Source organism: Streptopelia decaocto (genome assembly GCF_964273445.1).
Source record: "Streptopelia decaocto genome assembly, chromosome: 7".
Taxonomy (NCBI): Eukaryota; Metazoa; Chordata; class Aves; order Columbiformes; family Columbidae; genus Streptopelia; species Streptopelia decaocto.
Window position 1 is genome coordinate 6,779,878 of NC_138661.1, and position 26,426 is coordinate 6,806,303.

General features: G+C 46.2%; 1 protein-coding gene across 1 annotated transcript in view; it reads left to right on the top strand.

Moving 5' to 3' along the window:
• Positions 1–26,426, top strand: part of PRKCH (protein kinase C eta) — a 121,620-nt gene that overhangs the window by 93,010 nt on the left and 2,184 nt on the right. The window contains exons 11-13 of the mRNA XM_082059466.1: positions 6,406–6,544; positions 7,484–7,672; positions 25,995–26,138. Coding sequence (XP_081915592.1) covers positions 6,406–6,544; positions 7,484–7,672; positions 25,995–26,138 — 472 coding nt within the window. The remainder of the gene's footprint in view (positions 1–6,405; positions 6,545–7,483; positions 7,673–25,994; positions 26,139–26,426) is intronic.

Here is a 26,426-nt window from a genome sequence, read left to right on the forward strand (position 1 = left end):
TGGACTTTCCATCTCAGCTTGTCAGACCTAAGCAGTGATGTGAGTGGCTACACACTCGTTATGTGCTGTGTGACAACAGTGAGTCTTAATTCTGTTTTTTCACTTTGTTCTGCACCCAAGAGGCTGCCTTCTGTAAGCTCCAGCTATCCTGATTTTCCCTTTTAAAGTATGACAAGAGTCAAATTAAGGGAGGGGAGATTCAGGCTGGAAATGAGGAAGAAATTTTTTACACTGGTGGTGGTGAAACCCTGGCCCAGGTTGCCCAGAGAGGTGGTGGATGAACCATCCCTGGAGACATCCCAGGCCAGGCTGGACGGGGCTCTGAGCAACCTGAGCTGGTGAAGATGTCCCTGCTCATGGCAGGGGTGGCACTGGAAGAGCTTTGAAGGTCCCTTCCAACCCAGACCATTCTATGATTCTGTGATTAGAGGAAGCCTCCGAGGCTGGAAGGAAACAACAGCTTGTCCTATTATTTGGCAGCAAAACTCAGGATTTCAAACTGGTTTTCTCCAGCTCAGTGCAGCTCAATCTCTTCCTGATCTCTGCTTTGTGGCTTCCTGTTTCAAAGGCCAGTAACCTGTTTTTTCATTTGTGATTTCAATATTCCACCCTACCCTGAAGATGTGGTAGCAACTAGGCAAATATCAGCAGCTCAGCCTGGGTTTTTATGTCTGAGCTCTGGGACAATATATTGCAGGTGTCGTTTTTAGCCTGTATTTACTGCTGCCTGCTGACACTCAGCTTTACCACTGCTTAGGAAACTTGCTTAACTCTTCCTTGGTGCTGTGCGAATATGAGCTTTTGGTTATAAAAACTTACTTGACCATAAAAATAAATAATGTTGGGTTGCTATTAGGAAAAATGTGGGAGATGTGAACCATTTTCTATGAAGGAATTTTTAAGGATGTTGTCTGCAACCCAATGCACACAGAATTGGAAATAGCTTGTATTCTGAAAGTGCTATGAAATCTTGGGAACAAAACTTGGAGGTCCCTGATCTGAAGGTGGTGGGAATGGAATTGTGAAAGTAATTATTTGCTTTGAGTTTGGTAACTGAGTGTCCATAATGTGGTGTGGAAAGAAACACAGAAGATTGTTTCAGATTTTGTGGGCCCAAAATAATTGTTAGGGCTTCTGTAAAGCAACACTATTTTTTGGCAAGTCTAAGAGAGTGTTGTTTTCAAGTAACATAAAATACTCTGTATTGGGTGTTATTCGTGAATACAAAGGAAAATAGGACATGATATTAGCTTCACATGAGTATTTAGAGCTATACGTAGAACTGGGACTTCCATCTCTTCTCCTCCTTATTTAATCAAAATACTGGTTTAAACTTGTTGTCAACTGTATTTGGAACAAGGCCTCCAACTTGGAAAATCCAACCTCTTTGGTAAGTGTCTTACCAAGTGTGCTATTCTGCAGGTTGTACATCTTTCATTCTCCTCTGAAGTTGCTTTGTTTTGCAAAAAAATAGTTTAGAGTTTCACTGGAGCAGGAGTTGGAAATGTGTATTGCATTGCTACCAGAGCAGGCAGTAGAAACACATTTTTTCCCATCCTGATGGAGATTTCAGTGTTTCTGTGAAGTAAAATGACTTCAGCAGAAGAGGTGGAGAAAAATCAAGATCTACTCCCCACTTGCAAAAGGGGTTTGATTGCACATTTGCTCACCCCAAAGGTGTTTCCAAAAGAGTGTCCGAATGGCCTTGCATGCTGAATACTTGAAAAAGCAAGTATTTCCCTTTCACAAATGCCAAAATTATTCATTTAGCTAGTTCCAGGTTTGGGGATTTTATTTTTAATTGTGTGTATATATATTTTTTTTATTATTATATTATTATTTTTAACATTTGACTGGAGTATTGCATTAGTCGCTCCTACGTTTGTGGCCAGCTCCCACTGCTCTGTACCTACATCTTTCATGACTAAATGATTTGCATTGAGACGGGAACAGCAGGCCTTTATGAGCTTTAAACTGGACCTTTGAGATTACCAAAACCTGGGAGAACCTCAAACCAAGGCAGTTCAAACTGGAAACCAGTTTCTGCAAAGAAAAAGATCCTTACTTGCAAGTGCAGCCCTTCCAGGGTGGTAAAACCAAAGAGGGAAAAAAGAAAAACAAACCAAAAATAAAACCTCATCCTTTCAAATATAGTTTCTAGATCACGAGTGAGATGATCTAAGCAGAGCAAGTGGTGGGTACGTGTATAACACCTATTCGCTGGCAAAACTCCCTGGTGCAGGGAAATCGCATTTGACAGATGCTTCAGAAAGTGAGCAGATCATCTGCAATTGTAATGTATATGTATGTATTTATTTTTTTTTTTACAAATGTTAAACTCAAGTGGCAGATGTATAAAAAAAACTCCTAGCAAGTGACGCTGAAGCAGCTCGTTTTGTCATTTCTTCTGGGTCTAGACTAAACCGAGACCGTTAAGCCGATGTGCCGTGGCTGCCTGCGAGGACAAAGGCTGCCTTTCTGAGCCAGGCTGAAGCCCGTTTTCCAGGGGAGGTTTGCCAGTGAAAGGCAGAGCTTCAGCAGGACCTTAGAAACCCTCTCTGCCGTTATTGCTTCATCGAGCTGCTAAAAATATTGAATGGAAAATGCAAGTATTAAGGAAATGAGGTAGATTTGGGCATTCTGAGCTGGGTGGCTTCCAGTTTCATCAGCTTCCCGGAATCCTTACTGCAAAAATGAAGAGCTCCTTGTAAATCTCAGAAACCTGTCAGTGTTTTTCCTCTCATGTGGCTGTGCTGGTTCATGGGGTACGACACGTGGGGAGACCTGTCAACGTCGAGCATCTAGTACAGAGCTTACAGCTGCTGCGATCGCTTGAGACAAATGATTAAACACAAGATCAAACCACAGCTTTCCCAGAGATTTATCTTACGGGGCAGCTGGAAGGAGCAGGCTCCAGAGGAACCGCATGGCAGAGCCTGTCACTGTCCTGACCCACCAGACCTGCTCCAGGAGGGATGTGTGAGGCCATCTTCTGTGGCCTTGCCAAGCAAAGAGCATTGAGAAGTCTTTTTTGGTCATGGGAGGTCCTCTTCTAAAATGATCTGCATGTAGCCAGAGCACCTGAGCAAGTGAGAGCAGATTGATTTCCTGTTACAGGTTATGTGAAAATAGAAAACGCAAGTTTTGGATTTCATGTTGCTGGAAAGAAGTCAGGAGAAGGTGGTATCTCAACTGCAGGAGGAGACAACAGTCACTCTTAATGGGTTTAACGTGCAGTATAGAGAAGCCAAAGGGCTGGAGGTTTGCCTTGGGTAGTTAAAACTGTACTTGCTCAGCAAGAGGTTTAAAATTTAATGTCTATTACATACACAGAGGCTCTCTGGGAGGATGGAGCAAGCACAGAGTGCTCTTCATAAAATCATAGAATAGTTTGGGTGGGAAGGGACCTTCAAAGCTCACCCAGTGCCACCCCTGCCATGAGCAGGGACATCTTCACTCAGATCAGGTTGCTCAGAGCCCCATCCAGCCTGGCCTGGGATGTCTCCAGGGATGGTTCATCCACCACTTCTCTGGTCAACCTGGGCCAGTGTTTCACCACCCTCAATGTAAAAAATTTCTTCTTCATCTCCAGCCTGAATCTCCCCTCCTTCAGTTTAAAACCATCTCCCCTTGTCCTATCACAACAGGCCGTGCTAAAAACTCTGTCCCCATCTTTCTTTTTGGCCCGTTTTAAGTACCGAAAGGACTTGCACCTGCAGAATCTCCTGCCTTCCTGATGACGAACATTGCATGTGATACATCTGACAGGGATTTTGGGCTTTCTGCAGCTTGTCCTGTGGGGCAGAGGTTGAGAAATGGCCCGGTGCCTGGTGATCTAGTCTGCAGAGCTGGCCCTGCCTCGTAGCTGTGTCTTGCCTCTGCTCCTCAGGCCCTCCATGAGGGACTGTAACCTCCCCACTCAATGTACGTGACTCTGTTTCTGCTGGCTCGGGTATAAGGTGTATTTTGAGGTATTCCCAAAGCATGCCAGGACGTGGCGGATGTTTAGGGGAGTGAGGGGAAGTCTGAAGGGGTATCTCTAAACAGGTTCACTAAAATTCCCCTTCAACCCCACCTTTAGGGGCACCCTCCATCAGTCAGGCCTGCCCCGGGCTGAAAAGGTGTTTGGTGCATTTAAAACCGAGCCAAGATTAAACTGTGTGTTTCAAGCACATCATTGCAGATTCCTGGAAACAAGGCCTGCCTTCACGCTTGGAGGGCTTCCCCGCTCTGCCAGGAACCACAGGGAAGAGCAACAGGAGCTTTGGCTGTAAACTGCCGCTGAAGGTGTAGCGTCATGGGCGAGCACGTACAATGCCTCTCACTGTGCTCGTCTAAAGCCCTTCCAAGATGTGCCTTTGCCCAGATGCCTTAGCAGCCATTTTTGAATCTCAGAAAGGGAAAAAAGAAGTGTCTTCTGCTGAGCATCCCACCCAGAGCAAACTCTGGAGCGTAAGACAGGCATGGGCACTGTCCTCAGCACACAGATTTCACTGGCCACCGGTAGCTGGTGGGCCTGCTGGGAAGGGCAGCATCATTATAGAGGGGTTTCTGCTGGCTTGTGTTGCAATGCCATGTTAAAGTCAGAGAGAGGATGTAGGATCTTGTGATTAAAGATCCGGAGCTGGAACTCAGGAAGCTGCTGCTTAGTCTTGGCTCTGGGGAACACGGGCAAATCTCTTAACCTCTACCCCTTGCTTTCCCATCCATTCAGCAGGCTAATAATGCTTTGTCTTTTCTCTTCAGGACAGGATGTGGCTCTGATTGTCTAGCACAATGCGTCAGTGATCTTTCCACTGCAACAGGGAAGTTGAGGGAGAGCTGTCTCAAGCTCCAGAGAGGCTTCCAGGGGTGGTGTGGGCTGTAGAAATGCCAATGCAAAACACAGCAATTGACCACCTGAGTTTCTCTTTAAGGTCATAGGAGGCTGATGAACAGGATCAAGCTGAATACAGGTTTTGGCTCTCCCACAGGTTTTCATATTGATACGGTCATGCCACCAGCTATGTTACCACCCTCCCCATTACTCTCCCTTCCCAGGGCAATAAATGTCCAACCAGAAGGTAAAATGACTCTAAGTTCTAGCATGGAGGGCCCTGAGACCCGTAGGTGTATTTAGTTATTTGATCCTTAACTGGGCATCTGAATGATCTCAAAAGTGGTCTGTCTAGGCCTATAAGTTGTCATCCATTTCACTAAAATAGCAATAGCAACACTTCCCTGCCCCAGAGCTGCTGTGAGGGCTCTGTGCAACTCTAGAGCCAGTATCTGAGATGGTTCAAAAAAGGAACGTGACCTATTTGTATTGCACAGAGCTCCCATCGTAGCTCCTTTCCTCCATCTGTGAGGGTGCCCATAGCTTGTCTGGCAGCTGAAAAGCCAGATGTGCTGTGAGCTGGTCGGTATTTTCAGGAAGGCATTGCCCAAGTCTACAGATGACCCCGTGCTTTCTGGTCACGTTGCTGACAGCACTGCTGACTGAAGGCTGTTCCCTGGGGCAATCTCAAGGTCAGGCAAGCTGATAAGCTTTGTTAGGGCCCTGTCGTTGTGGCGGCTCTGCTTTTGATGAGGAGCTCCTGGGCTGTTAGAGGTCACGGACTGGAAAATGTGCCTTTCTGCAGCTTGTACAGAATGGCATTTGGCTGCGGGTCTCTTGTGATAGAGACAAGGAGGTGCCCACTGCCATGAGCAGTACAGGGGCCATACTCTTCTTACATTAGTGCAGTCCTGATACAATCCATACACCTGGGAGGACTTTTAAGACTTTGCCTTATGGTGGAGGCATGCCATGCTGGCTGAAGGTTCATCTTGGGCATGTGGTTTTGACAGGGAGTTTCTTTTCAGCTTGGATAACATTGCAGGTGGGGTTCGTCAGTCAGGCTTGCTCGGATCCAGGGAAGTCTGGGATTTTACCCCCCAAGCCTCAGGAGAAGAGGGGATCTGCTGCCCCTCTGAAGAGGCTTTTTACACCTCCTCAGCTTCATCGCGAGCTCCCAGCACGATGATTTGCTGAATCAGAGCACATCCCATGTGGTCTGTTCATTTTGCTGCATCATAACCTCCTTACGCAATTGGACACCAACCTCTGCCCCAGTGAGTCCCAGAGCTAAATGAGCAAGAGCTCTGCCAGCCAGGCTTGCGGTGTGTTTGGAAAGCCATGTGGGTAAACTCATGTAGCACCTGCCCATATTAAATGCAGTTCGGCAGAATGATGTTTGTTCTTCCCTCCCTTTTGTAAGAGATGAAGCAAAAGAAAACCCCTCCTGCATGACTTCTGTTTATTTTTTTATGATGATGAGGCTTGTCCAGTTTACAGATTAAGCTGCTGAGGTCTGGGATGCTGCCTCTACTTGTGCTGAGGCTGCTGCAAGCATGTAGAGACTTGATGAACAATTCTCGTTGCAGGGACTTGAAGCTGGACAACGTGCTGCTGGACTATGAGGGTCACTGCAAGCTGGCAGACTTTGGAATGTGCAAAGAAGGCATTCACGATGGCATTACCACAGCCACCTTCTGTGGTACACCAGACTACATCGCTCCAGAGGTATAGGAAACCTTTCTTTTGGCCAGGAAAACTTGGTTACCATATGAAAAGCGTACCTTAGCTTTGGAGTAGCAACTGTACTCTCTGGTGTCTTTAGCTACACCTTATTTGACTGTTAGGTACAAGGTTTACTCATAGGTGCATGCTTGTATTATCAGTCCCATGTGCAAGCAAAACATGACTAAATTTTCAGTCTGCTACAGGCACCAAGATAAGCCTATATTTTTCTTTAGGAAATGGAGGCACAGCTACAAAAATTTTGACAGACACATACTGGCCCAGTTTGATTTCAAAGGAGATTGAATTCTTCATCTTCCAGATCCTTTTTTGCTTCTTCTCCTTCCCTATCATTCCCCAATCTCACTACAAAATTAATAAACACCTCTTTAAGGAACAGATGCCCTCCAGATGCTGCCAGATGTTCTGACAAGGTTTCAGATCTGTCTTCAAGACCACTGAATTGTTGTCTGTAGTTGGTGTTTGTGCCCTTCGCACACACTCGTTCTCCTTCCTGACTCCAGCTGAAAGCCTTGTCTTTGGGGCTGGGTAAGTGTTTCCTTCCCAGAGACAAGGAAACAGTGGTACAAACTCCCACACGTGGCTGCTGTGCCACTTCTGAGCTCAGCTCATTTTGCTGAACTGTCCCTTCTCCTCCTGCTAAACCCCGGCATAATTTCTAAAGGTTTGTTTCCTGGGACACCCTGTGAGCAGCCAGGTTAGTTCAGCCCTTGTTTAATGCATCTGATGTACCTTTGTGTTGCTCTGGGGGTTCCCAGCTTGAGATCACCTCTATGTTCCTGGACATACAGCCAGCCTAGTGGAGAGAGTGCTGTTTGGACATAGCAAGAACTTCTGCGTTAATGTTTCCAAATCCTTTTTCTTCCCCTGCTCTATTTAAGAGGCTTCAGGGTTGATATGTCTTTCCCATGTCATCCTCAGATCCTGCAGGAGATGCTGTATGGCCCTGACGTGGACTGGTGGGCCATGGGCGTGCTGCTGTATGAGATGCTGTGTGGCCACGCGCCCTTTGAGGCGGAGAACGAGGACGACCTCTTTGAGGCCATTCTGAACGACGAAGTCGTCTACCCAACGTGGCTCCAGCAGGACGCAGTGGCAATCCTCAAAGCAGTGAGTTCTGTTGGCCATTTGCTTTTCTCTGTCCTGTCTTTCTTCAGCCTGGATCTAGCAAAAAAAAACCCAACAGGGCTGGTTTATGGGCACTCAGAAATCACAGTTACCCTGACCTTTTTCTTATCTTGGATTTAAGGGTAAACAGAAAAAAAGAAATCCCGCCACACTTAGGTGTGTTTGCATAGTTATGTCCTTTATACAGTTCAGCAGCCAACTTGGCAAGCAAAGTGTGTACATGTCTGCGTGTCTGGGTATTCCCCTTCTGACTTAATGATTTACAACTGTCGTGGTTTAACCCCAGCTAAGCACCACGCAGCCTCTCGCTCACTCCTCTCCAGTGGGATGAGGGAGACAATCAGAAGAGCGAAAGTGAGAAAACTTGTGGGTTGAGGTAGACAGTTTAATAAGCAAAGCAAAAGCTGCATGCACAAGCAAAGCAGAACAAAGGATTCATTCACTGCTTTCCACGAGCAGGCAGGTGTTCAGCCATCTCCAGGAAAGCAGGGCTCCATCACCTGTAATAGTTAGTTCAGAGCATCACTCTGAACATTCCCTCCCTTCCTTCTTCTTCCCCCACCTTTTATACTGAGCATGATATCATATGGTTGGAGTATCCCTTTGGTCACTTGGGGTCAGCTGTTTTGTCTGTGTCCCCTCCCAGCCTTTTGTGCACTCCCTACCTTCTCATTGGCAGGCTGGTATGAGAAGCTGAAAAGTCAAGCAACAACTAAAACATCAGTGTGTTGTCAACATTATTCTCATACTAAATCCAAAACACAGTGCTACACCAGCTACTGGGAAGAAACTTAACCCTATCCCAGCCGAAACCAGCACTATATATGGTAATCTTCCAGAACAGAAGCAGTATTTGATACACGGTATTTAATCAGTAGTGACCATATGATTTCCATGTGGCTGGAGTGGTGAAGAAGTCTTCATGGTAATACTTTGTTCTGACTGTTGATAATACCAGGCACACCCAGGGATTGTCGTCTGCCTGCATACGAAGACAGTTTTCTGATTTTTGTGTGTTTGGGAGAAAAAAAATGGGGCTGTACAGCAAATGGTTAGAGGAGAGCTGTTGCTGGCTATACCTAGTCCTTGTTCTACCGTGTATTCCTGAATTTTCCCAGGAGCTCTCTTATCCACGTGCCTCAGAACTTTCTTTGCCTGTGACATGAAAATGAAGCTTTTTAAGACATCAGGCTGTTCATGTACAAACAGTGCCTGGTGCACTGGAACTCCCTGGCTTTACTGTAATGAATGAAAAGGTGATTAAATGACAAGGGTGTTAACCCAGGAGTCAGAAGACCTAACTTGGCTGTTCTGCCACTGACTTACTATTGCCCCTGACCAAATGACTTAGTATCTTTAAGCACCCTTTGGAGAGAGGAGGAGTATTTCCTTTCCTTGCTAAAGCATTGTGAACAAAGATGCATTTAAGACTGGATACTACTGACTAGTGTGGTAATAGAGGGCCAAAGAAATAGTTGGATAAGATAGTAATTTATAAGAACTTGTGGAGCACTGACTCACAGAAATGGGTTAATGAATGATGAGACCATTTAAAACGAAAGAGGACAGTTTGTTTTCATCAGATCTTTAGTAGCAAGAATGTGGAAGTTTTCTGCTGAAAAGTTTCTGTTGGATATAGACTGAGCAATTACTTTTTGTAGCTGAAAATGCATCTAATAAATTCAGCAGAAATCAACTAAGAATAAACCCCACTTCTTGAGGAGCTAAAGGGTTGTGCTTTGAAACGGGTTGTGCTTTGAAACAGGTTGTGCTCGGGAGTTATCATTTGTCATGCTGACGGCACTCTTGGGTTTTGTAAATAACCTGCAGCATATTTAAAATAAGAAATATGAAATTCAAACTTACTGCAGCTCCTGCAGCAGCATTCGTGTCATTGGATGGGGACTCTTGAGTGCCTGAGCCAATTTATCTGCCGCAGTGACAAGTAATAACAGAGTGAATTTGTTGCAGGTATCTGACAGAAGTATGAGATGAAGGTAAAATGTGGTCAGATACACAATCAGCGTAACAGGAATTTTGGGGTATAATAAAATATTATTTATGTTTTAGGCTCTTATTGATGGAATGCTTATTTTCCTCATTCTGATAGGAACCTATAGAAACAGCCAGCACAAGCTGCATTCACCCCAGGTTGCTCTAGTCCATGTGCAGAGCCCAACTTTTAACAGTGGGTTCCTTCTGTGATTAACAAGCAGCAGCACTATGAGATGCGCTGAAGAAGAGGGTCAGAACCGAGAAGAGAGCTAAGAATTTAAATAGAGATTGACCGAGCGTCTCCAAAACTGCACAGTCAATTTAACAAGTGCCAATTACTTGCCTGGAAAAGGTCTCCTCTCCAGCCACTCTGCTTGTCTGCTATATCACGTGTTTCTGTTGAAACCCAAATGAGAACAAAACCGCCTCTCTGAAACGCACACATGCTGCTCAAGAGAGGCACTGTGCTATCAGATGTCTGTTTTGGGGAAAAGGCTGAAATTTCAGGCATCAACAGGAACTTTGTGATTAACTAGTGGGTAGTTGCAAATGAAATTTTTACTGGACCTTCAGTTCTTCAGTGTTTCTGTTCTCTGGGTGGCTGCTGCCTGGAGGTGACTTTTGCATCATTTTACAGCACTAGTGGTAGTTTGCTACAGCCTGAATTTCTGCAGCGTCATAGTAGCTACTTTGGGGTTCAAGAGTTCTTCACTAGAAATGCTCCTTGTTTCCTCTTCCCTTTCATATCCTGAGCTTGTAGATGCGTCAGAGCATGTTGGCTTTAACAGAAACATCCTGTCATGAGGTTGTCTGGGGCTCTAGGTTAAAATGGAAGAAACCCACACACTTTGATTTCCTTTGAATGATAACAAATGTGATCACTGCTGAGCTACTATATTTGCAATGTACTGAAAATGTTTAGTTGGTATTTTTGGGTGTTGGTATAACACAGGGTGGGGAACCTGGCTTTTTTATTTTCTTGTGTCTGTATTATGAAGGAAAACAGTTGATTTTCTAGCTGCTAAATATGCATCTTTTTTTTCCTCATGAAATTCTGATGCTAACAGTATTTCTCTCAGATACAGCATTAGTACCACATAAGCATCTTCTAATCACTGCCGTGTTTGCGTCCAACATTGAACTTGAACTCCCTGGTTTACAACTGTAGCAGTGCCTTCTAACCCATGATATCAAGAGCTCTGGAAAATCAGAGCACTAAGCTACTGCAGTGATATAAGTGATTATTAGTAATTACATGGTATGGGAAGCCTATGGAAGACCAGGGAATTAAACCTGGGGTCTCTTGTGTTGCAGGCTAAGGCTTTAATAGCCTTAATGACTGGATTATCCCCTCATTAAAAGTTCTGGCCCCTAACCTTGAATGGGACTAGTGAGGATTCGCTTAGTCTTGAGTGGTACAAAGCTCTAAAATGAAAAGCAAATTCTTCTGCCAGGAAGATGCAATTAGGTGTAGGTGCTTAGAGATGCTCTGTGAATGGATAGATCCAGGTTTAGAAAGCACTTGATCTGTTTGCCTTCAGGAAGAGCTTCATTGTAAACAAGGACAGTAGGTTTTAGGACCCATTTCACAGATGTTATTTTGTTCTGCTTTCACGTACCGTAATTGTGCTTCACCAATTTCCCCACCGTCAGAAACCACAGGATTTCTGAAGGTTGCAAGCTGTTAATCTTTACAGTTTCCTGATAATAACCAAAATACATCCTTAGGACCTCACTTAGGTCTCTGGGTGTTCCTGTCTTGTTTCTGAGCGCTGGTACCAAGGTAAACAAAAACTACCTCAGTGGCCTGGGACCTTGTTTAGAATTGAAAGCAGAACTATCTGCTCTAAAAAAAGAAGTTTTTATCTGTTTCCCTTTTTAATGTGTTTTTGTCCTTGATATTTTCCCTCAAGAGCTGGGGAAGGAGTAAGGCAGAGCTAAATCGGTGTCAATCAGCAGGATTTTGCTGGAGTCGATACTCCCAGAGGAGGGAAGTAGAAAACCTCACTTGTGTATCTGCCCCGGCTGAGTGTGTCACTGGGGAATTTGGGAATCGATGGTTCCAGTCAGGAGGAAAGGTCTCAAACTGAGGTCTCCCCTGCTTGTGTGAGCAAGTTAAACTGGGCATGGATTTGGAAGCGTAAAAAAAGTGCAGAAAAGGAGAATTGCTGCTGAACAGATTCAGACAACTTCAGCTCATTCTAAATGTAAGTTTTGCTTTGATTTTTCTTGCCCCTCCCAAAAAGTTTCTCCATAGCCCTACCTGAATGCAGTCACAAGGAGTTTATGCCAGAGGAGCTATTGGGTCTGTGTCTTTAAAAGAAATTCTTTCAAATACTCTTGGCCATCAGCTGACAGATTCACTGGTGTCTGATGATGAAGAAACTGTGAAAGAGAAACGTCGTGAGCATGCAGAGAGCAGAGGTTGCTGCATCAGATCTTTTATGATGTGAGTGCAGCAGGAAATTGCTTTGTCCGAGTTCTGAGTTTGTAAATTGTCGCTGGCAAAATGTGTTCGCGCAAAGAGGGTGGCTTTCCAGGCAGCCCGAGGCTTTGGGACTCAGCTGAGTGAACTGCGAAATGAAATACAATCCTCTCGTTTCCCGTAAGTGGGGTGGTATTTTGGCAGCGTGTTTCCCTCGCTTCATGTATGACTTTCTCAAATGCAATCCAATCACACTGTCTTGCTCACAGTCAGGCTTAGCCAAAGGGGAGAATGAAGAGAGACAGTGAAAATCGGATCTCAAAAGTCGATGGTGTAATGGGAAGCAAATTCACAGCGAAAGCTGCAGGGATTTTCTTTTCCAAGTCTGGTTTCAGATGAGGAGAGAAGGACTAAGCCTATTGAGTCGCTCCATGGACTGATGATCTGAAGTAGCAATGGTTGGCTCAGAGGCTTGGAAACTTGGATGTGCAATTGCAATTTAGCTGTTTTCACTCTCAGAGCCAGCTAACAGCAAGGGCTAGAAATCAGCATCTCCCAAGGAAGCCTTTAGCGTTACTCTGCCTTCTGCACCCTGCATTTCTGACCTCCTGGCACAGCTGATTCTGCTGAAGCCGAGGGTGTTCCTTGGCATTTGTGTGCCAACCTCCAGGCTTAATGTGAGCTCTGAAACACTTCTGGCCTCACCGAAATCCCCGTTCCAAAAGTGAAGCTTAGACAACCCCATTTGTAGCTGGATATTTTAGGGACACAAATGAGACTAAAACCTGTTCTCCCTGCAGCAGATTAAAAACATGTATTTTGAAGAAAATGTTACTGGAGTTGGGAGACCAGTTATGTCCCCCTCCAAGTGGTTTTCATGTGAAAAATAAACGCTGGGCAAGAAGAGAGGAAGGTGAGGAGGAGCTTGGCTGTGGTTTAAGCACCCTGCACTCCCACCCAGCCCAGGTGGAACAGCACAGGGAATCCAAACGCTGGTGGATTAGTGCAAAGGGGTTGAAAGGTGAGATTGCTCAGCTGAGAGCAAACATGACCCGTATTTTGGAGACAAATGATGTCAGCAACATGGTGCCAAACACGCAAAAGATAAACTTGATCTGTTTTTCTAGAGAATAATAGCCTGGAAGTGATGCTGACTCAAAAGGCCAATACTCTGGTTTAGTGAACTCTGCTGCTTCACTTCTCCCCTCCAGATACCCCAGTACCCTCTGCACCTCAACAACACCACTAAAATCTAACACATACACCCCACCACCTCCCCATCTTTAGACTTTGCTCTTGCTGACTTGCCTAAAATCCGCTTTGCTCTGCCCTGTTAACATCAAGGGGCTGTTGTGTCTGTGAATCAGTGCTTCAGACTTGGCCTCAGCGATAGTGATGCTCTGTGGGTCAGCAGGAGCCTGGTCCTGCTCTGATGACCTGTGATTTATGGACTCATTTTTGGCTGTTAGAGCACAAGGTGGGAAAACTGGGATTTCCTTCCCAACTTCCGCTAACAGCCAGGAAGGGGCTTCCATGGCTCTCGGGAGCAGCTGGAGGGGGAATGGCTAAATGTGCCATGGTTTAAATCCCCTTTGCCTCCAGACAGCCTTGAAGCCTCATCTAGAAGTCCTGATCTACAAAGGAGAATCCTCTTTTCCTGTTCCTGTCAGCCGACATCACAGACTGAAACCCAGAAACTTTTCTGGGTTTTCTACTTAGTTTCTTAGGTTTTTTGGCTTGTTTGTACAGCTAGCCCACATGGTGATATTCAATACCGATGGCTTTCCAGCAGTGTAACTTATCCCCCTTTGCCAGGAGGCAGCACACACAGGTTTTTCTGGAGAGCAAGAAAAGGTCTCAGGAATGTTGCAGTGCAGACAGCAACCAGGCACTTCATCTTCAGTGGGAGAAAGGTATGGGGGCCTTTCCACAACAGCTCAGCTAATTTTAATCTTGTTAATTAACAAAGCCACTCAAAACTCTCTACAGAAGTTTGTCATTCCTTGGCTGCCCAGAAGAGCACATATAAAGCCGCCTTAGGTCCCTCAGTCACTTGGGTAACCATCAGGCACAAGGGACTTCCCCAGAAGGTACTTACTATAATGAGTAGTGCTCCACCAGCAATTTCTCTTGAGTTGCTGGGTGGAAGCCTGTGGATATTACTTCAAAATGTGAGCCAATTCTACCTTAAAACAAGAGGGCACTGGTAGTGAATTGTAGAAATGCTTTATGTATCCATATGCATATGCAGAAAAAAGTTGGATAGCAGTGGGGAAAGTATGTGTATGTATGTCTGGGTTTTCTTCTTCCCTGCATTTGCAGGTGATACTTAATGAGAAAAAAATAAATCTACCACTGCTACTTCTGATGAAAGCAAGCCCATTGCTTCTCAGGAACCGAGAGTGATGGCTCCTAATGAGAGATAAATTTGATTATTATGTTTAAGTGTGGGTGTGTGAGTTAAATCCAGGGCTTCCTGGGAAGTACAGAGTTTGGGTGGTTGCTTCTTGCCATTCTGAAGACATTCTGAGGAATTTGTGATAACCCATGTGGTCAGAGCACAGGGCAGTCCAGTCTGGCTGGGTGCAGGATAACAGCTCCAGCAGAGCCCTTGGACACTCGGGCTGTGCTGCACGGATTTACTGTAACGGGTTGAGAAGAAACAAGATTGGAGTGATACAGAAAATAAATTTCCCTGAGTCACTCCAGCCAGGCCCAGCAGAAGGAGAGAAGGCAAAGTGAACACTGAGCTGCACTGTGGGAGGGGTGAACTACTCAACCTAAGGGGATTGAACCAAGGTTGCTCAAAGCCTTGGTCAGGACCCCTCTTGCATGTGCTGTGGCTTATTTTCAGAAAGACCACATCTGGAATATTGTGTCCAGTTCTGGGCCCCTCAGTTCCAGAAGGACAGGGAACTGCTGGAGAGAGTCCAGCGCAGAGCAACGAAGATGATGAAGGGAGTGGAGCATCTCCCCTGTGAGGAAAGGCTGAGGGAGCTGGGGCTCTGGAGCTGCAGAAGAGGAGACTGAGGGGTGACCTCATTACTGTTTATAAATATGTAAAGGGTGAGTGTCAGGAGGATGGAGCCAGGCTCTTCTATGTGACAACCAATGATAGGACAAGAGGAAATGGGTGCAAACTGGAACACAAGAGGTTCCACTTAAATATGAGAAGAAACTTCTTCACAGTGAGGGTGCCAGAGCCTGGACCAGGCTGCCCAGGGAGGTTGTGGAGTCTCCTTCTCTGCATTCAAACCCGCCTGGACACCTTCCTGTGTAACCTCATCTGGGTGTTCCTGCTCCAGCAGGGGGATTGGACTGGATGAGCTTTTGAGGTCTCTTCCAGTCCCTGACATTCTGTGATTCTGTGGAAGGCTTTCTGGATGGTGAGTGCTCTGGGCTGAACCAGACTGACTGCACTGCTGTAAGCAACTTGAAAATGCCATTAATGAGGAGAGGAGACAGAGGCTGCAGTTTTTACAGCAGATAGACTTAGAAGCAGATTTTTAGCGTAATCAAAGTGAAGTTTGCTGTGACAGAAGAGTGGAGGGGAAAGGGCTGGTTTTAGACTGCTGGTGGGGACGTCCAAGTTCAGGAGAGAGCTGGATGGTCCAAGCTGCCTCCTTGCTGCAGCTGCTCACCCCTGACATCAGCCTGAAGTTTGAGGTCTTCTGAACTTCAGAGAAGTTTGTTCTCTTCATACACTGCACTTGCTTGGGGTCAAACACCCCTGAATACTGGGAGGTCAGAACGGGCTGTCATCAGCTCCGATACCGCGGTGGGTGTCTGCAGCCTCCCTGCGTGCTGCAGCAAGCAGCACATGACTCAGAATACCTGGGCTGTGCTTTGCTTGGCACATCCAAGCGCAATCCACGTGTGCTTCCTGCTGCCTTTGTGCCTCACCTTCTCCCTAGATCCTGGGCGGTCAGTTTGGCCGCTGTGCGAGCCAGAACAAACCCCCCGTTTGTGCTCCCCCGTCCTCTCCTGAACACTTAAAGTGTGAAACGAGGCTGCCCGATGCTGATGGTGCAAGGTACCTACATCTTTATGTCACTCTGCCCAAGGCACGTGTCTCTCCTTTGCACTTGCATCCTACAGATCTGAGCCGGGTTCTTTCTTTCCAAGGGACAGAAAAAGATGGATAATCTGTTTCACATGCGGTGCTGGAATAGCCAGAATGAACGTGTTTCTGAATGAACTAGATGCTGTAAGTATTTTTTAGACAAAGATTAAAAGGAACACCACAATGGTGGACTTGCTGAAATCAAAGAGGGAAGTAGATGATCTCACTGCTTTATCTTCAGAGCTGAGGCACCTAACAAAGGCAGATATTAAAAATGCCCTCAAATTTGCCAATAAATTATTCTCCTTGGCATCTTTTCAGAGTTGGCAGGCTCCATAAATCCTCTTGCACATTTTGATTAAGCTTTGGCTGTCAGAGTGAGGCCAATATTTAAATCTCTCTATGAAGCTCTATGCTGGATCTGTGTACACATTTTTCCTTTATTTTGTTTTTTAGAAACGCTTTCATCTTGCATTTCCTCATTGGCTCCTCTGCAGCAAAAGCAGAACTCCGGAGCCTGTCATTTCCCAACTGGGTAGGAGTTCTGCTGTTTTAAATTATCTCTTCTCTAGACCCTTTTTGCCATAAACGCACACTGTGGTGAAGTGACAAGGCTGTTCTTTGCTGCAGGTTGCCTTGTTACCTCCTTTGCCTGAGCTTGCGTATCCATCTCTGTAACACGCTGCCTCCTACTCTTTGCCTCTTAATTCTCAAACAGCTTTCCCAGAGATTTTAATCTCTTCTGTCCATTGATCGCACTCATTCCTGAAGTGTTACTTTTCCCCACAGTAACATTCCCATGCTTCTGAATAATTCACTGTAAAAGAAAACTAAAGCCATCTCTATATACCTTGCCAAGGCTAAATTCATCACAGTCATTAGCTCTTTTACCTTTCTCTTTCAAACGGGTTGAAATTAGCTTCTTGTTTCAGTACGCAGCATGCAGGCTTGGATTTGCTTCATAACAAAAGCTCCTAACGCTGCCTGTTGTAATGTCAGGTGTGACTCATCCTCCTCTTTCCTGCCAGAGATGAAAAAAAGAAAGAAATGAAGAAGACAACTTTTTCTCCCCCGCTTCTTTTTCTGCTTGCTCCTATGAAGAAGCAATTCCCATGGCCAAACCTAAAACTTGTGACCTGGGCTCGCTTCTCTGCTCTGCCACACATAAACTGTGATTATAGACCCTCAAAGACATTTTGGTGAAGTACACTGAAATATAATCTTGGCGGATGGCCCAAGGATTCGCTTGAGAGCCGGGGTCTGACCTGGAGATGGGGGTGATGTCTGGATGATGGGACCAGCTCTTGCTGTGCCTCCGCAGCAGAGGGGTCCAGCCCGTCTGACTGGGTCTCAGCATCGCTACAGGGATAACAAATCTCTGGTTGTCCAAGCTGTTCAGGGCTGTAGGTCTTACTTGTCCTTCCAGCTTTGAGCTTTCTGACCTGCTGTATCTTTTCAGGAACATTAAAAGAATCTAAATACAACCAAGACCACAAAAAAGCTCCTTTGAAGTATTTTCTTGTGATTTTTTTTCCCCCTAATTGGCCTTTACAGGTTTGTCTGGGGCACTTTACTCTCCTTTATACTTGACCGTATGTAAATAGGCCACCCAGAGTTGTGTAATAGATTCCCTGTTCCTCTTGACAAGACAATCAGAAAAGGATTAATTGTTTTCCCGTGCAGCCCTAGGGAGATTTTGCCACTGCTTAAAATAATAGTGGGATCGTGCCCCCCGTCTGTTAATAAGTGTGGTGCTCATTCTCCCTCCCCATTTGTATTACTCTGATGTATTGATTTAGTAATTGACCTGCATATCCCCATGTTGTAGCTATAGTCCAACTGGGGTAATTTAAAAACAACAGCTGGAGTTTGAGACCGAGCAGTCAGTGACCCACATGGGAACTGGCATTGGCTCATCAGTTCTGAAAACACAGACTTCTGGAGTGACATCTTGACTGAAACCTTTGTTAAATATTCCATACATCTAATGACTAAAGTTAATTTCTGTTTATTATTATTTATTACAGGAATACCAAAGGCAGATACATCAAAAATCACTGGCTATCATCAGGGGCCGATATGCATTCAGTACTTGTGGCCTCTTCATTCTGGATTAGTGTTGATGAGTTATTGGTTGATGAGTGGGGAGAGGCAGGGATGCAGGTAGATTTTGGCACAGCAAGGAAGTTTGCATCTATTCAGACAACATTTAATTCCTGTATTTTGGGCCAAGTTCTCTCCTGGTGGTAGTCAGCGAAGTTACATCAGTTTACGCCTCCGGGAGATGTGGAGCCAGACGTGTCTATCCCACACGTGAGTTGCTCTGTCTACCTAGGTTTAGTTTGCTGGTCTCTTGCTTAGTACTATTTGCAATACAGTTAATCCTTCTTGTTCCCTTGAGCTTTGACTGGGCAGCATCCAGCAGCCATTTCTATACTAGGGGGAAATGAGATCAAATTCATCTGCTTAATATCCATTGCACTGACATTTTGTCCTTCTTGCCTATGGCTGGCACGTTAAACATGTGACTGCTGTCGTGCTTATTGTTACAGTCTTCTGGCTTTTGGGAACAGGGCTGAAGACTGGTTTTTACCTCCCTTCCCATTCCTTTTTTATCCGGAAAAGGAAATAAAGGAGATCTCACACTCTCTTCCTCCCCAACTCCTTAAAATACTTTCAGGGCAGTCTTGTACTTCTGAGCCATGGCACTGTGCTCACTGGACCTTCTCTGTACTGAAAGATCTCACCTCTTCACAGTTTTCTGTAGCCAGAACACCCTGTGCATGTGTGGGTCACACTCTGGCTCAGCAGCGTGATGAATTGCCCTGGTACAAATTAGGGCTTTTAGCAATCGATCCTGCTGTGTGCAGGGTAGGAAGCCGAAACACCACATGGCCTCTGATCATAGAAGAGTTTGGGTTTGAAGGAACCTGTAAAGCTCATCCAGTCCAACCCCTGCCATGAGCAGGGACATCTTCACCAGCTCAGGTTGCTCAGAGCCCCGTCCAGCCTGGCCTGGGATGTCTCCAGGGATGGTTCATCCACCACCTCTCTGGCCAACCTGGGCCAGGGTTTCACCACACTCAGTGTAAAAAAATTCTTCCTCATGTCCAGCCTGAATCTCCCCTCCTTTAGTTTAAAACCATCATCCCTTGTCCTATTGCAACAGATCCTGCTAAAAAGTCTGTCCCCATGTTTCTTATCGGCCCCTATTTAGTACAAAAAGGCCACAATAAGGTCTCCCCAGAGCCTTCTGTTCTCCAGGCTGAACAACCCCAACTCTTTCAGCCTGTCCTCACAGCAGAGCTGTTCCACCTCGGATCATTTTTGTGGCTCCTCTGGCCCCTCTCCAACAGGTTCACGTCTTTCCTGTGCTGAGGGTACCAGAGCTGATGCAATCAGAGCAAATCCCCAGTGTAAAACAGAGGCAGCACTCGAGAGAGACGTGGTGACCCCAAGTCCTACTCTCAGCAGCACAGTCCTCACTGAATGTCAGTAGGACTCGGGCTCCCAAGCGCCTGGCTCATACCTACGGCTGAATCGCTGCAGTTTAAGTTACCAGCTACCAGCTGAGCTGCCGTAAGTACGAGGACTTCCATGGGAGAGCTCTCCCACCACCCTGCTCCTAGCTGTGGACCTTCAGCTGAAAATGGGCTCCCTCGGTCGCTGTAACCCACTTGTGTGACTGAGCCCTGGATTGCTCTGGTATGGGGAGCGAGGCGTGTTTGTGAGCATTGCCCCGGCAGGACTGCGATGATAGGTGATGGGAGCCTTGCCCAAGAGAGCAAAAGACAAGACTGGCTCAAAAGAACAGCTTTTCTATTAAAAAAAAAAAGTCTCTCTGCTATGCTAATGCCTCCTGGCTTCCAGTCATTAAAAATCATACAGACGTTAACAGACGGAGCCATAGAGCCATCTTTCTTCTCTTTTGTTCAGGGGTGGATGGAGGCTGATGAATCCCCAGACTGCGGGTTTGTTTGCCTTACGTAATAGGCGGCCAAACTGTCTTCAGCAACTGCAGCATTCGTTTGAGAGATTCATGGAGGGAAGCCTTAATTAGAGTAATTGCTCTATTTATATAACGATTCCCTTTTGTCTGAGATCAAATAGATCTTTGAGAAATCTTATTTCCTTTCGAGTTAATTTCTGCCCTGTTAGTTTAGCTCATGAATCTTAATGAAGATGAGCCTGTTGGGTATCTCCCGATCTCCCTGCTCTCCCTCCTTACTGGAGGGGAGACTGTGGGGTGATAAATCTCCTGTGCTGCTGCTGATTTTCACTTTGGTAACAACACAGGAGAAACAGCAAGAGGCAGGAAATGTTAATACCACGAAGAAGGAAATTATGCCTTCCTTTGATGGTTTGAGCTTGACTGTTGTGTTGGCACAATCCTGAATAGGGGTTCTCTGAGGCAAGTGCCATGATGGAGAGGAGGTGAGACTTAGGGTCTGCCATTGTATCTGTGACAGGCAGCCCTTGTGCTCCTGGCAAAATAAAGGGATTAATTTCTCGGGGTCTCTGTTCCCTGCTTGTAAGACAGGGGAGAGGTTCCATCTCTGCCATGCACTTGCACTTGAAAGATGAGCTGCTTGGGGGCAAGGTAAATACAGCCTGCCCAGGGCATCGAGTTGTGATGGGAGCTGGTGCATCTAAGACTTTCTTTAATACAAGAAATAACTGTTTCTTCCTCATCCAGATGGCTGGCTGTGTGAAAGGAATAGCTGAGCAGGAAGTTGTATTCTTCTTCCTGAAGTGCATTACTTCTGAGAAGGGATCCGGGCTGTTGGTGTTTCTCTGGAATGTGACACAATTTCACGTAATCTAGTCACTGTAATATTTCTCATGAAGTTCATTATCCTGATGCAAATAGCACATATATGAGTTACGTAAAACCTATCAGGGATCCCAGTATTGAGAAAGGGAACTTGCAAATTCAATGAAATTAATGCTTAGAAACATCTGTTTTGTGCAAACATCCCTTCACTGACTTCCAGACTAATTTGCAGACTCAGCCTCTTGAGACCAAAGTTGCGATGCTGCATGTGAGCAGCACTGGAGGAGTCTGGAGACCTGGAGCCCTTCCCAGCGTGGTCCAAGGCACGTAGCGGGTGAAGGGGGGGACCGGTGCAGGTCCCCTGCTCTCCATCACCTGCTCACGGGCTGAGCTCCCAGGGCTGACGCAGATTTTTCCCAGCGGTTGGCACTTCTACGTCTGCGTTTTTCCCTTGTAACTTCACGGGCCTTCTGCGGACTAATCTCCAGCTTTTAATTTCTTGTCATGGCTTGCTACGTTTTCTTTCAGTAGATGTTTTCAAATGATTTTGTGAAGTCATGTTTTTGGCTCATTCCAGCTGCTGGTTTTGGCTGCGATGCTGCTGAGAGGGGTTAGCTGAGGTCGGTCAGAGCCTCACTCAAGTTTGCTGCTTGGCAAACTGTTGCAGCCCAAAGTGACCCCGTCTGTGGATGCTCCCAAGGGGCTCTTTACACCAGGAATGGAATAATTACTCACGGCTGGATGTGACCACAGGGCGAGGGCTTGACTGGCTCAAGTTTAGGATTGATAGTCTTGCTATTGGTTTTGCTGGGAGGCATCTTAGATTTGAGTGATTATGTGGAGTTTTTTGCTCAGGAACATCTCTAGTTTGGTGTCTTGTTACTGTTGAATTTTTTTTTCTCTGTGTTTCCTCACCGGGCTCTGTGTGCTAAAAGCTGAGATTCATGGTGAATTCTTAATTATCATACAAACTTAGAGATACTCAGTAAACACAAGGAGATGACATCTTGCCACAAAAAAATTTCTGCTGAACATCTTACCACCTGCAAAAACATTGTTGGGTTGTGCTTGGAAGGACATTTAGGGCTTTCCGACCTGGGAAGCAAGAGTCCATCCCACTGTGGCCTTACGGTGGATGCCAGGAGCAGCCAACACTTCGTAAGACATTTTCCAGCTGTTTCAGAATATTGCCGAAGGGATCTGGTGAAAGATCAGCTGCGTTTCCAAAATCCGTTCCCCTGCGCAGCCTGGTCGTGTGCAGAGGGCAGCATCTGGGTGCTCGGGGCACCCAGCTTCACCCTTCCTGCCGCAGAAATGCCTCTTACACGGTTGGAGACCTGAGTACGGGCTCCAGCTACTTACTTCAGAGATGAAGGCTGAGCTTGTAATTAAGTTGCTCAGAAATCCCAGGTCCTTTGTTTGCTTTGCTAGAAGTGCCATCAGATAGTGGAGGTGGCGTGAGACGGGCTGTCAGATGCTACCCTATAGCAGCTGAGAAATGTCAGTACGGCCTGAGGCAGAGAAAGAGAAGGATTCATGGGCTTTTGAGAGGTCAGTATAGTCTTTTGTTTTTTTCCTGGCAACATTTCATCCATTTCTTTGCCAGTGCAATAATTCCTGGTGAATTCCAACAGTGTTTGAGAGGGTTAGTTATTAATTTTGGTGGAAACTGTCTTAAAAAAAATGCCTTTTATCTTACATACCTCTTATAGTAAGGCAAGTAACTCTGTTCCAGTGCAAAGCATCAGTAGTGTCTCTGTTGGAGTCACTGCTTGCAGGTCTGCCTTTCAGCCTGATTGCCAAATAAAGACTGGAGCCCCTTCCCAGGGAAAACACCCCACCTTCACCAGCCTGTGATGGACCAACTGTTTCCAAAACTCACCAGGAGATTTTACATAAGGGAACAGCAGCCATGGCCAATCTCTCGTTTTCTGTCACAGCCCCTGGGTGCAGAGGAGTGTGAACATCCGCAGGCTGAGTAACCTGCAGGGATGCTGTGGCTGCCCAGAGCACAGGAACATATTTTATGTACTGCACGATGATGCTTAAATAAAACATTTTCAGTGCCTGTTCCCATGCACAGATGCAACTGAGAGGTCTCAACACAGCACACAATATGTTTATCAGGTATGTAAGTTAACGATAAGAGACGGACTATCCTTTGAAATAATATTCCACCCTTTTGTTGGAGCAGATTGGGGTGAGTTTGCCATGGAAAGGAGGCCTCTTCATGCTGCGTTGATGCTCTTTTTGGAATGCATGACTTATACTCACTTTTGAGGTCCTGCTAGCCTGCGTTAGGCACTTGCAGTGTCTGCAAAACCTTGTCCAGAGTGGTTTATAGTGCTGGTGGATCACTTAATCCCTTAGTACCCTTGTGCCTTCAAAGCCCTGTTTTTACAGAGCAAGAAAAGCAGCAGTGCTGAGCTCAGGCCTGACAGCTGGGGAAGGTGCTGCTTGGTGGGGTGTCCTGTGGGTCAGCTCACTCCTGTCAGAGGCAAGGATTAATTCAGAGGGGTTTCGTGGCAGCCCAGCATCGTTCTCAGCCGCCAACCAGGGGACGTGTCCCAGCAGTGGGTGAATTTGAAGCCTTCACTTTCTTCCTGCTTCCTTTGGACATCAAACATTGGGGTAGATGGTGCCTAGAGTTACCCAACTTAGGTTTCTCAATCTGCGGGTCCAATGCTGGTCGAACCCGAACAGTTGTTTTTTGAATGTTATGCTTTGCTTTTTCAGAGCTCAAAACAGCCCACCTCAAGGGATGACCCTTGGCTAATCCTCATTGTCCCAGCAAAAAGGGTGTTTTAAGCAGCCAGGAATGCATTTATGTTGGCTCTCGGCTTGTTGCATCGGATGCCTTCGCTTGGTGCAATTTTGGCATCTTGTGGACCAAAACAAGCGAACGGGAATGTAAACACACTTTTGTATCCCAGGACTCTGCTGGTCTGGGAATGGGCAGCCCAGTTTAGGTTTTGGTCTTATATGGTTGAGCATGAATGGGAACCCTAGCAGAGCATGTTACCAGCCCTTTTCAGAGATTTATCTGCTTTCATGATTGCTTTTTTTTTTCCCCCTCGTGATTTAGCAGAAGCTTCCTGGTCTAATGGAGGTGGTGGTAGGTCAAGAGCCAGGAGACATGGGATTTATTCCCAGCTCTCCTTCTCTGTATCTTGTGTTTTGGGACTGTTTTGGACTATACCACTCCCAGCAGCAGCAAGCTCTGATATTGTTTGATCTTTCTAGCTGTTCCAGCAATGCAAATAAGAGCTGGTGAGGTGCAGATACCTATCTGTGGGGACAAAGAAGCTGGGCAGGGATTTTCTGAAGAAAGATGGGGCTGCTAAGAGATTTCTGACCTGCTTTGCAAACCAAAGAAGTTTAGCTTGAGACTTGCAAAGGCTTGTCTGAAGCAGGTCTCTCCGAGATTTTGGCTTGACCCATTTCTGGTTTGGAAACCAAGCTGTTGTCTGGGGATCGTTATCCCACAGAAGTTTTGGGGCAGAGTCTCTTGGGAAACAAATTGTGTTTGGGTTCTCCTGGTAGAAAGGGAGAAAAACAGGTTGAAAGGGTTGGGGAGACAGAGAAGTTGTGCTTGTCCTTGGGCCTGACCCTGGAAATGCTGCATAACTGAGAGCTGAAGAGTCCTCAGAAGCAGCTGCCATGTTGGCTTTGCTCCTGTCCCGGTGACTGCTCTTAGAAATCTGGACGCGCTCAGCAGCTCTTTCCACTGACGTTTTGGGGTGGGATGGTGGAAAACAGTTCTGCCATAGGGAATCTGGCAGTCTTCTTTCTTCTCCTCATCATCTCTCTAGGTAGAGAATGACTAGATCTTTTATCCCTTCGTCCTAGGAGGATTTGTACCTTCTGAAAAGCTCCTGCAGTCAGAATGAAGTTGGTCTCTCACTGCACCTCCTCTTCTTTTCATTTCCCCATTGCTCAGATGCAGCAGACTTGGTCATTTCTGAAACAGTGACCGATTGTCTGGTTTGGCTGGTTCAGCTGTTTGCTAAACATAATGCTCTTTCATCTTCAAGGAAATCGTCTGGACACCTCCTTGTTTCAATAGGCAAATAAAAGCAGCTTTTTTCACAGTTCAAACATAACCTGATTTCTCCAATGAATTAGAAATACTTGAGGCGAGGGGTAAGATCAGTTTTTACTGAATTTTTAAGAACTAGATTCCTAAATTAACAAGCCAACTAGCACTTTTCCTGCCCCAGGAAGGGATTCCCCTCCTCCTTCAATATTTCCCTTCCCCCTAAGAAACATCCACAACACTCACACTTCATCATTCTTGTCGGGACGTAAAGGGCACCCGCCACGGCCCTCCCGCGCCGTGTGCATGATGTACAGCTTTGCTTATTGCTCCCTGGCAAATCAGAGCACTTTGACTGAGATTTGTTTTCACTGGTGGCAGAGTAAAAATGTTACAAAAAGAAAGCCTCTTTATAGGGTTTCACCAGCAAGAGAGGAGATGGTCACCTGTCTGCTCTCATCTGCCTGGGGCTTGGGGGGCTCAAAAAGCCCCAGCCTTGAAAAGCCAGCGCCTTGCTCATTTTCTTCTGTTTCCTGAGACGACAGGAAGGAAAGTGTAGGCTTCTGGCTGCGCTTCAGCAGGCTGAGGTTTAGGAAAAAGGCACAGCTCAGGACTGACTCCAGTCCAAAGCCTGGCTGGCTGGTGAGCAGCATTTGAGAGTGAGCTTGTATTCCTGAGAAATTAATATAGAAATGAATAACCACCAAAACCACTGTGCAACATCTCTAATATTGCAAACGATGCAACTCAGCTTTCTCATTTTGGTAACCAAGGATTTGACCAAAAGAAAAGGGACCAAGGAGAAATACACCCCAACTTCTTCCTCTAGAGAATGAGTCAAGTTCCTTGCATGCAGTTCCAGTACAATGAAATTGAGAAGTCTGGCCAGCAACTGGGTTCAACAGGAAAGCTGAGGACAAGCTTTTGTGCGATTGCTAATAGGTCCCTCTCCCGTGGCTCTGCCGGATGGGAGGAAACAAACAGTCTTTTTTTGTTGTTGTTATTTTGCAGTTCATGACAAAGAACCCCAACATGCGGCTGGGCAGCCCGGGGCTGGGCGGCGAGAGCGCGATTCTGCGGCACCCCTACTTCAAAGATCTGGACTGGGACCTGCTGAACCAGCGTCAGATGGAGCCACCGTTCAGGCCCCGAATTGTACGTGGGAAGGAGGGCGGGGGGGAAGGGATTCCTGTTTGTTTGGTTTTTTTTTTTTTCCTCTTCTGGGCTGTCTGAGCAGGTTTATTACCATGAGACAGGAAAGGAGGTGAAGGGGGCGCAACCTTGACACAAAAAACCCTGAGCCAGGAGGTGAGGTCTCTGGTCTTGGCTTGGCTGCTGGTTGGCTACCTGATGTTATACAGGTCACTTTTCCTCTCCATGCTGGGTTTTCAAAGGCAGCCCAGCCAAAAGGTGCAGGTTTGTAAAAGCAACTGCAGCACATTA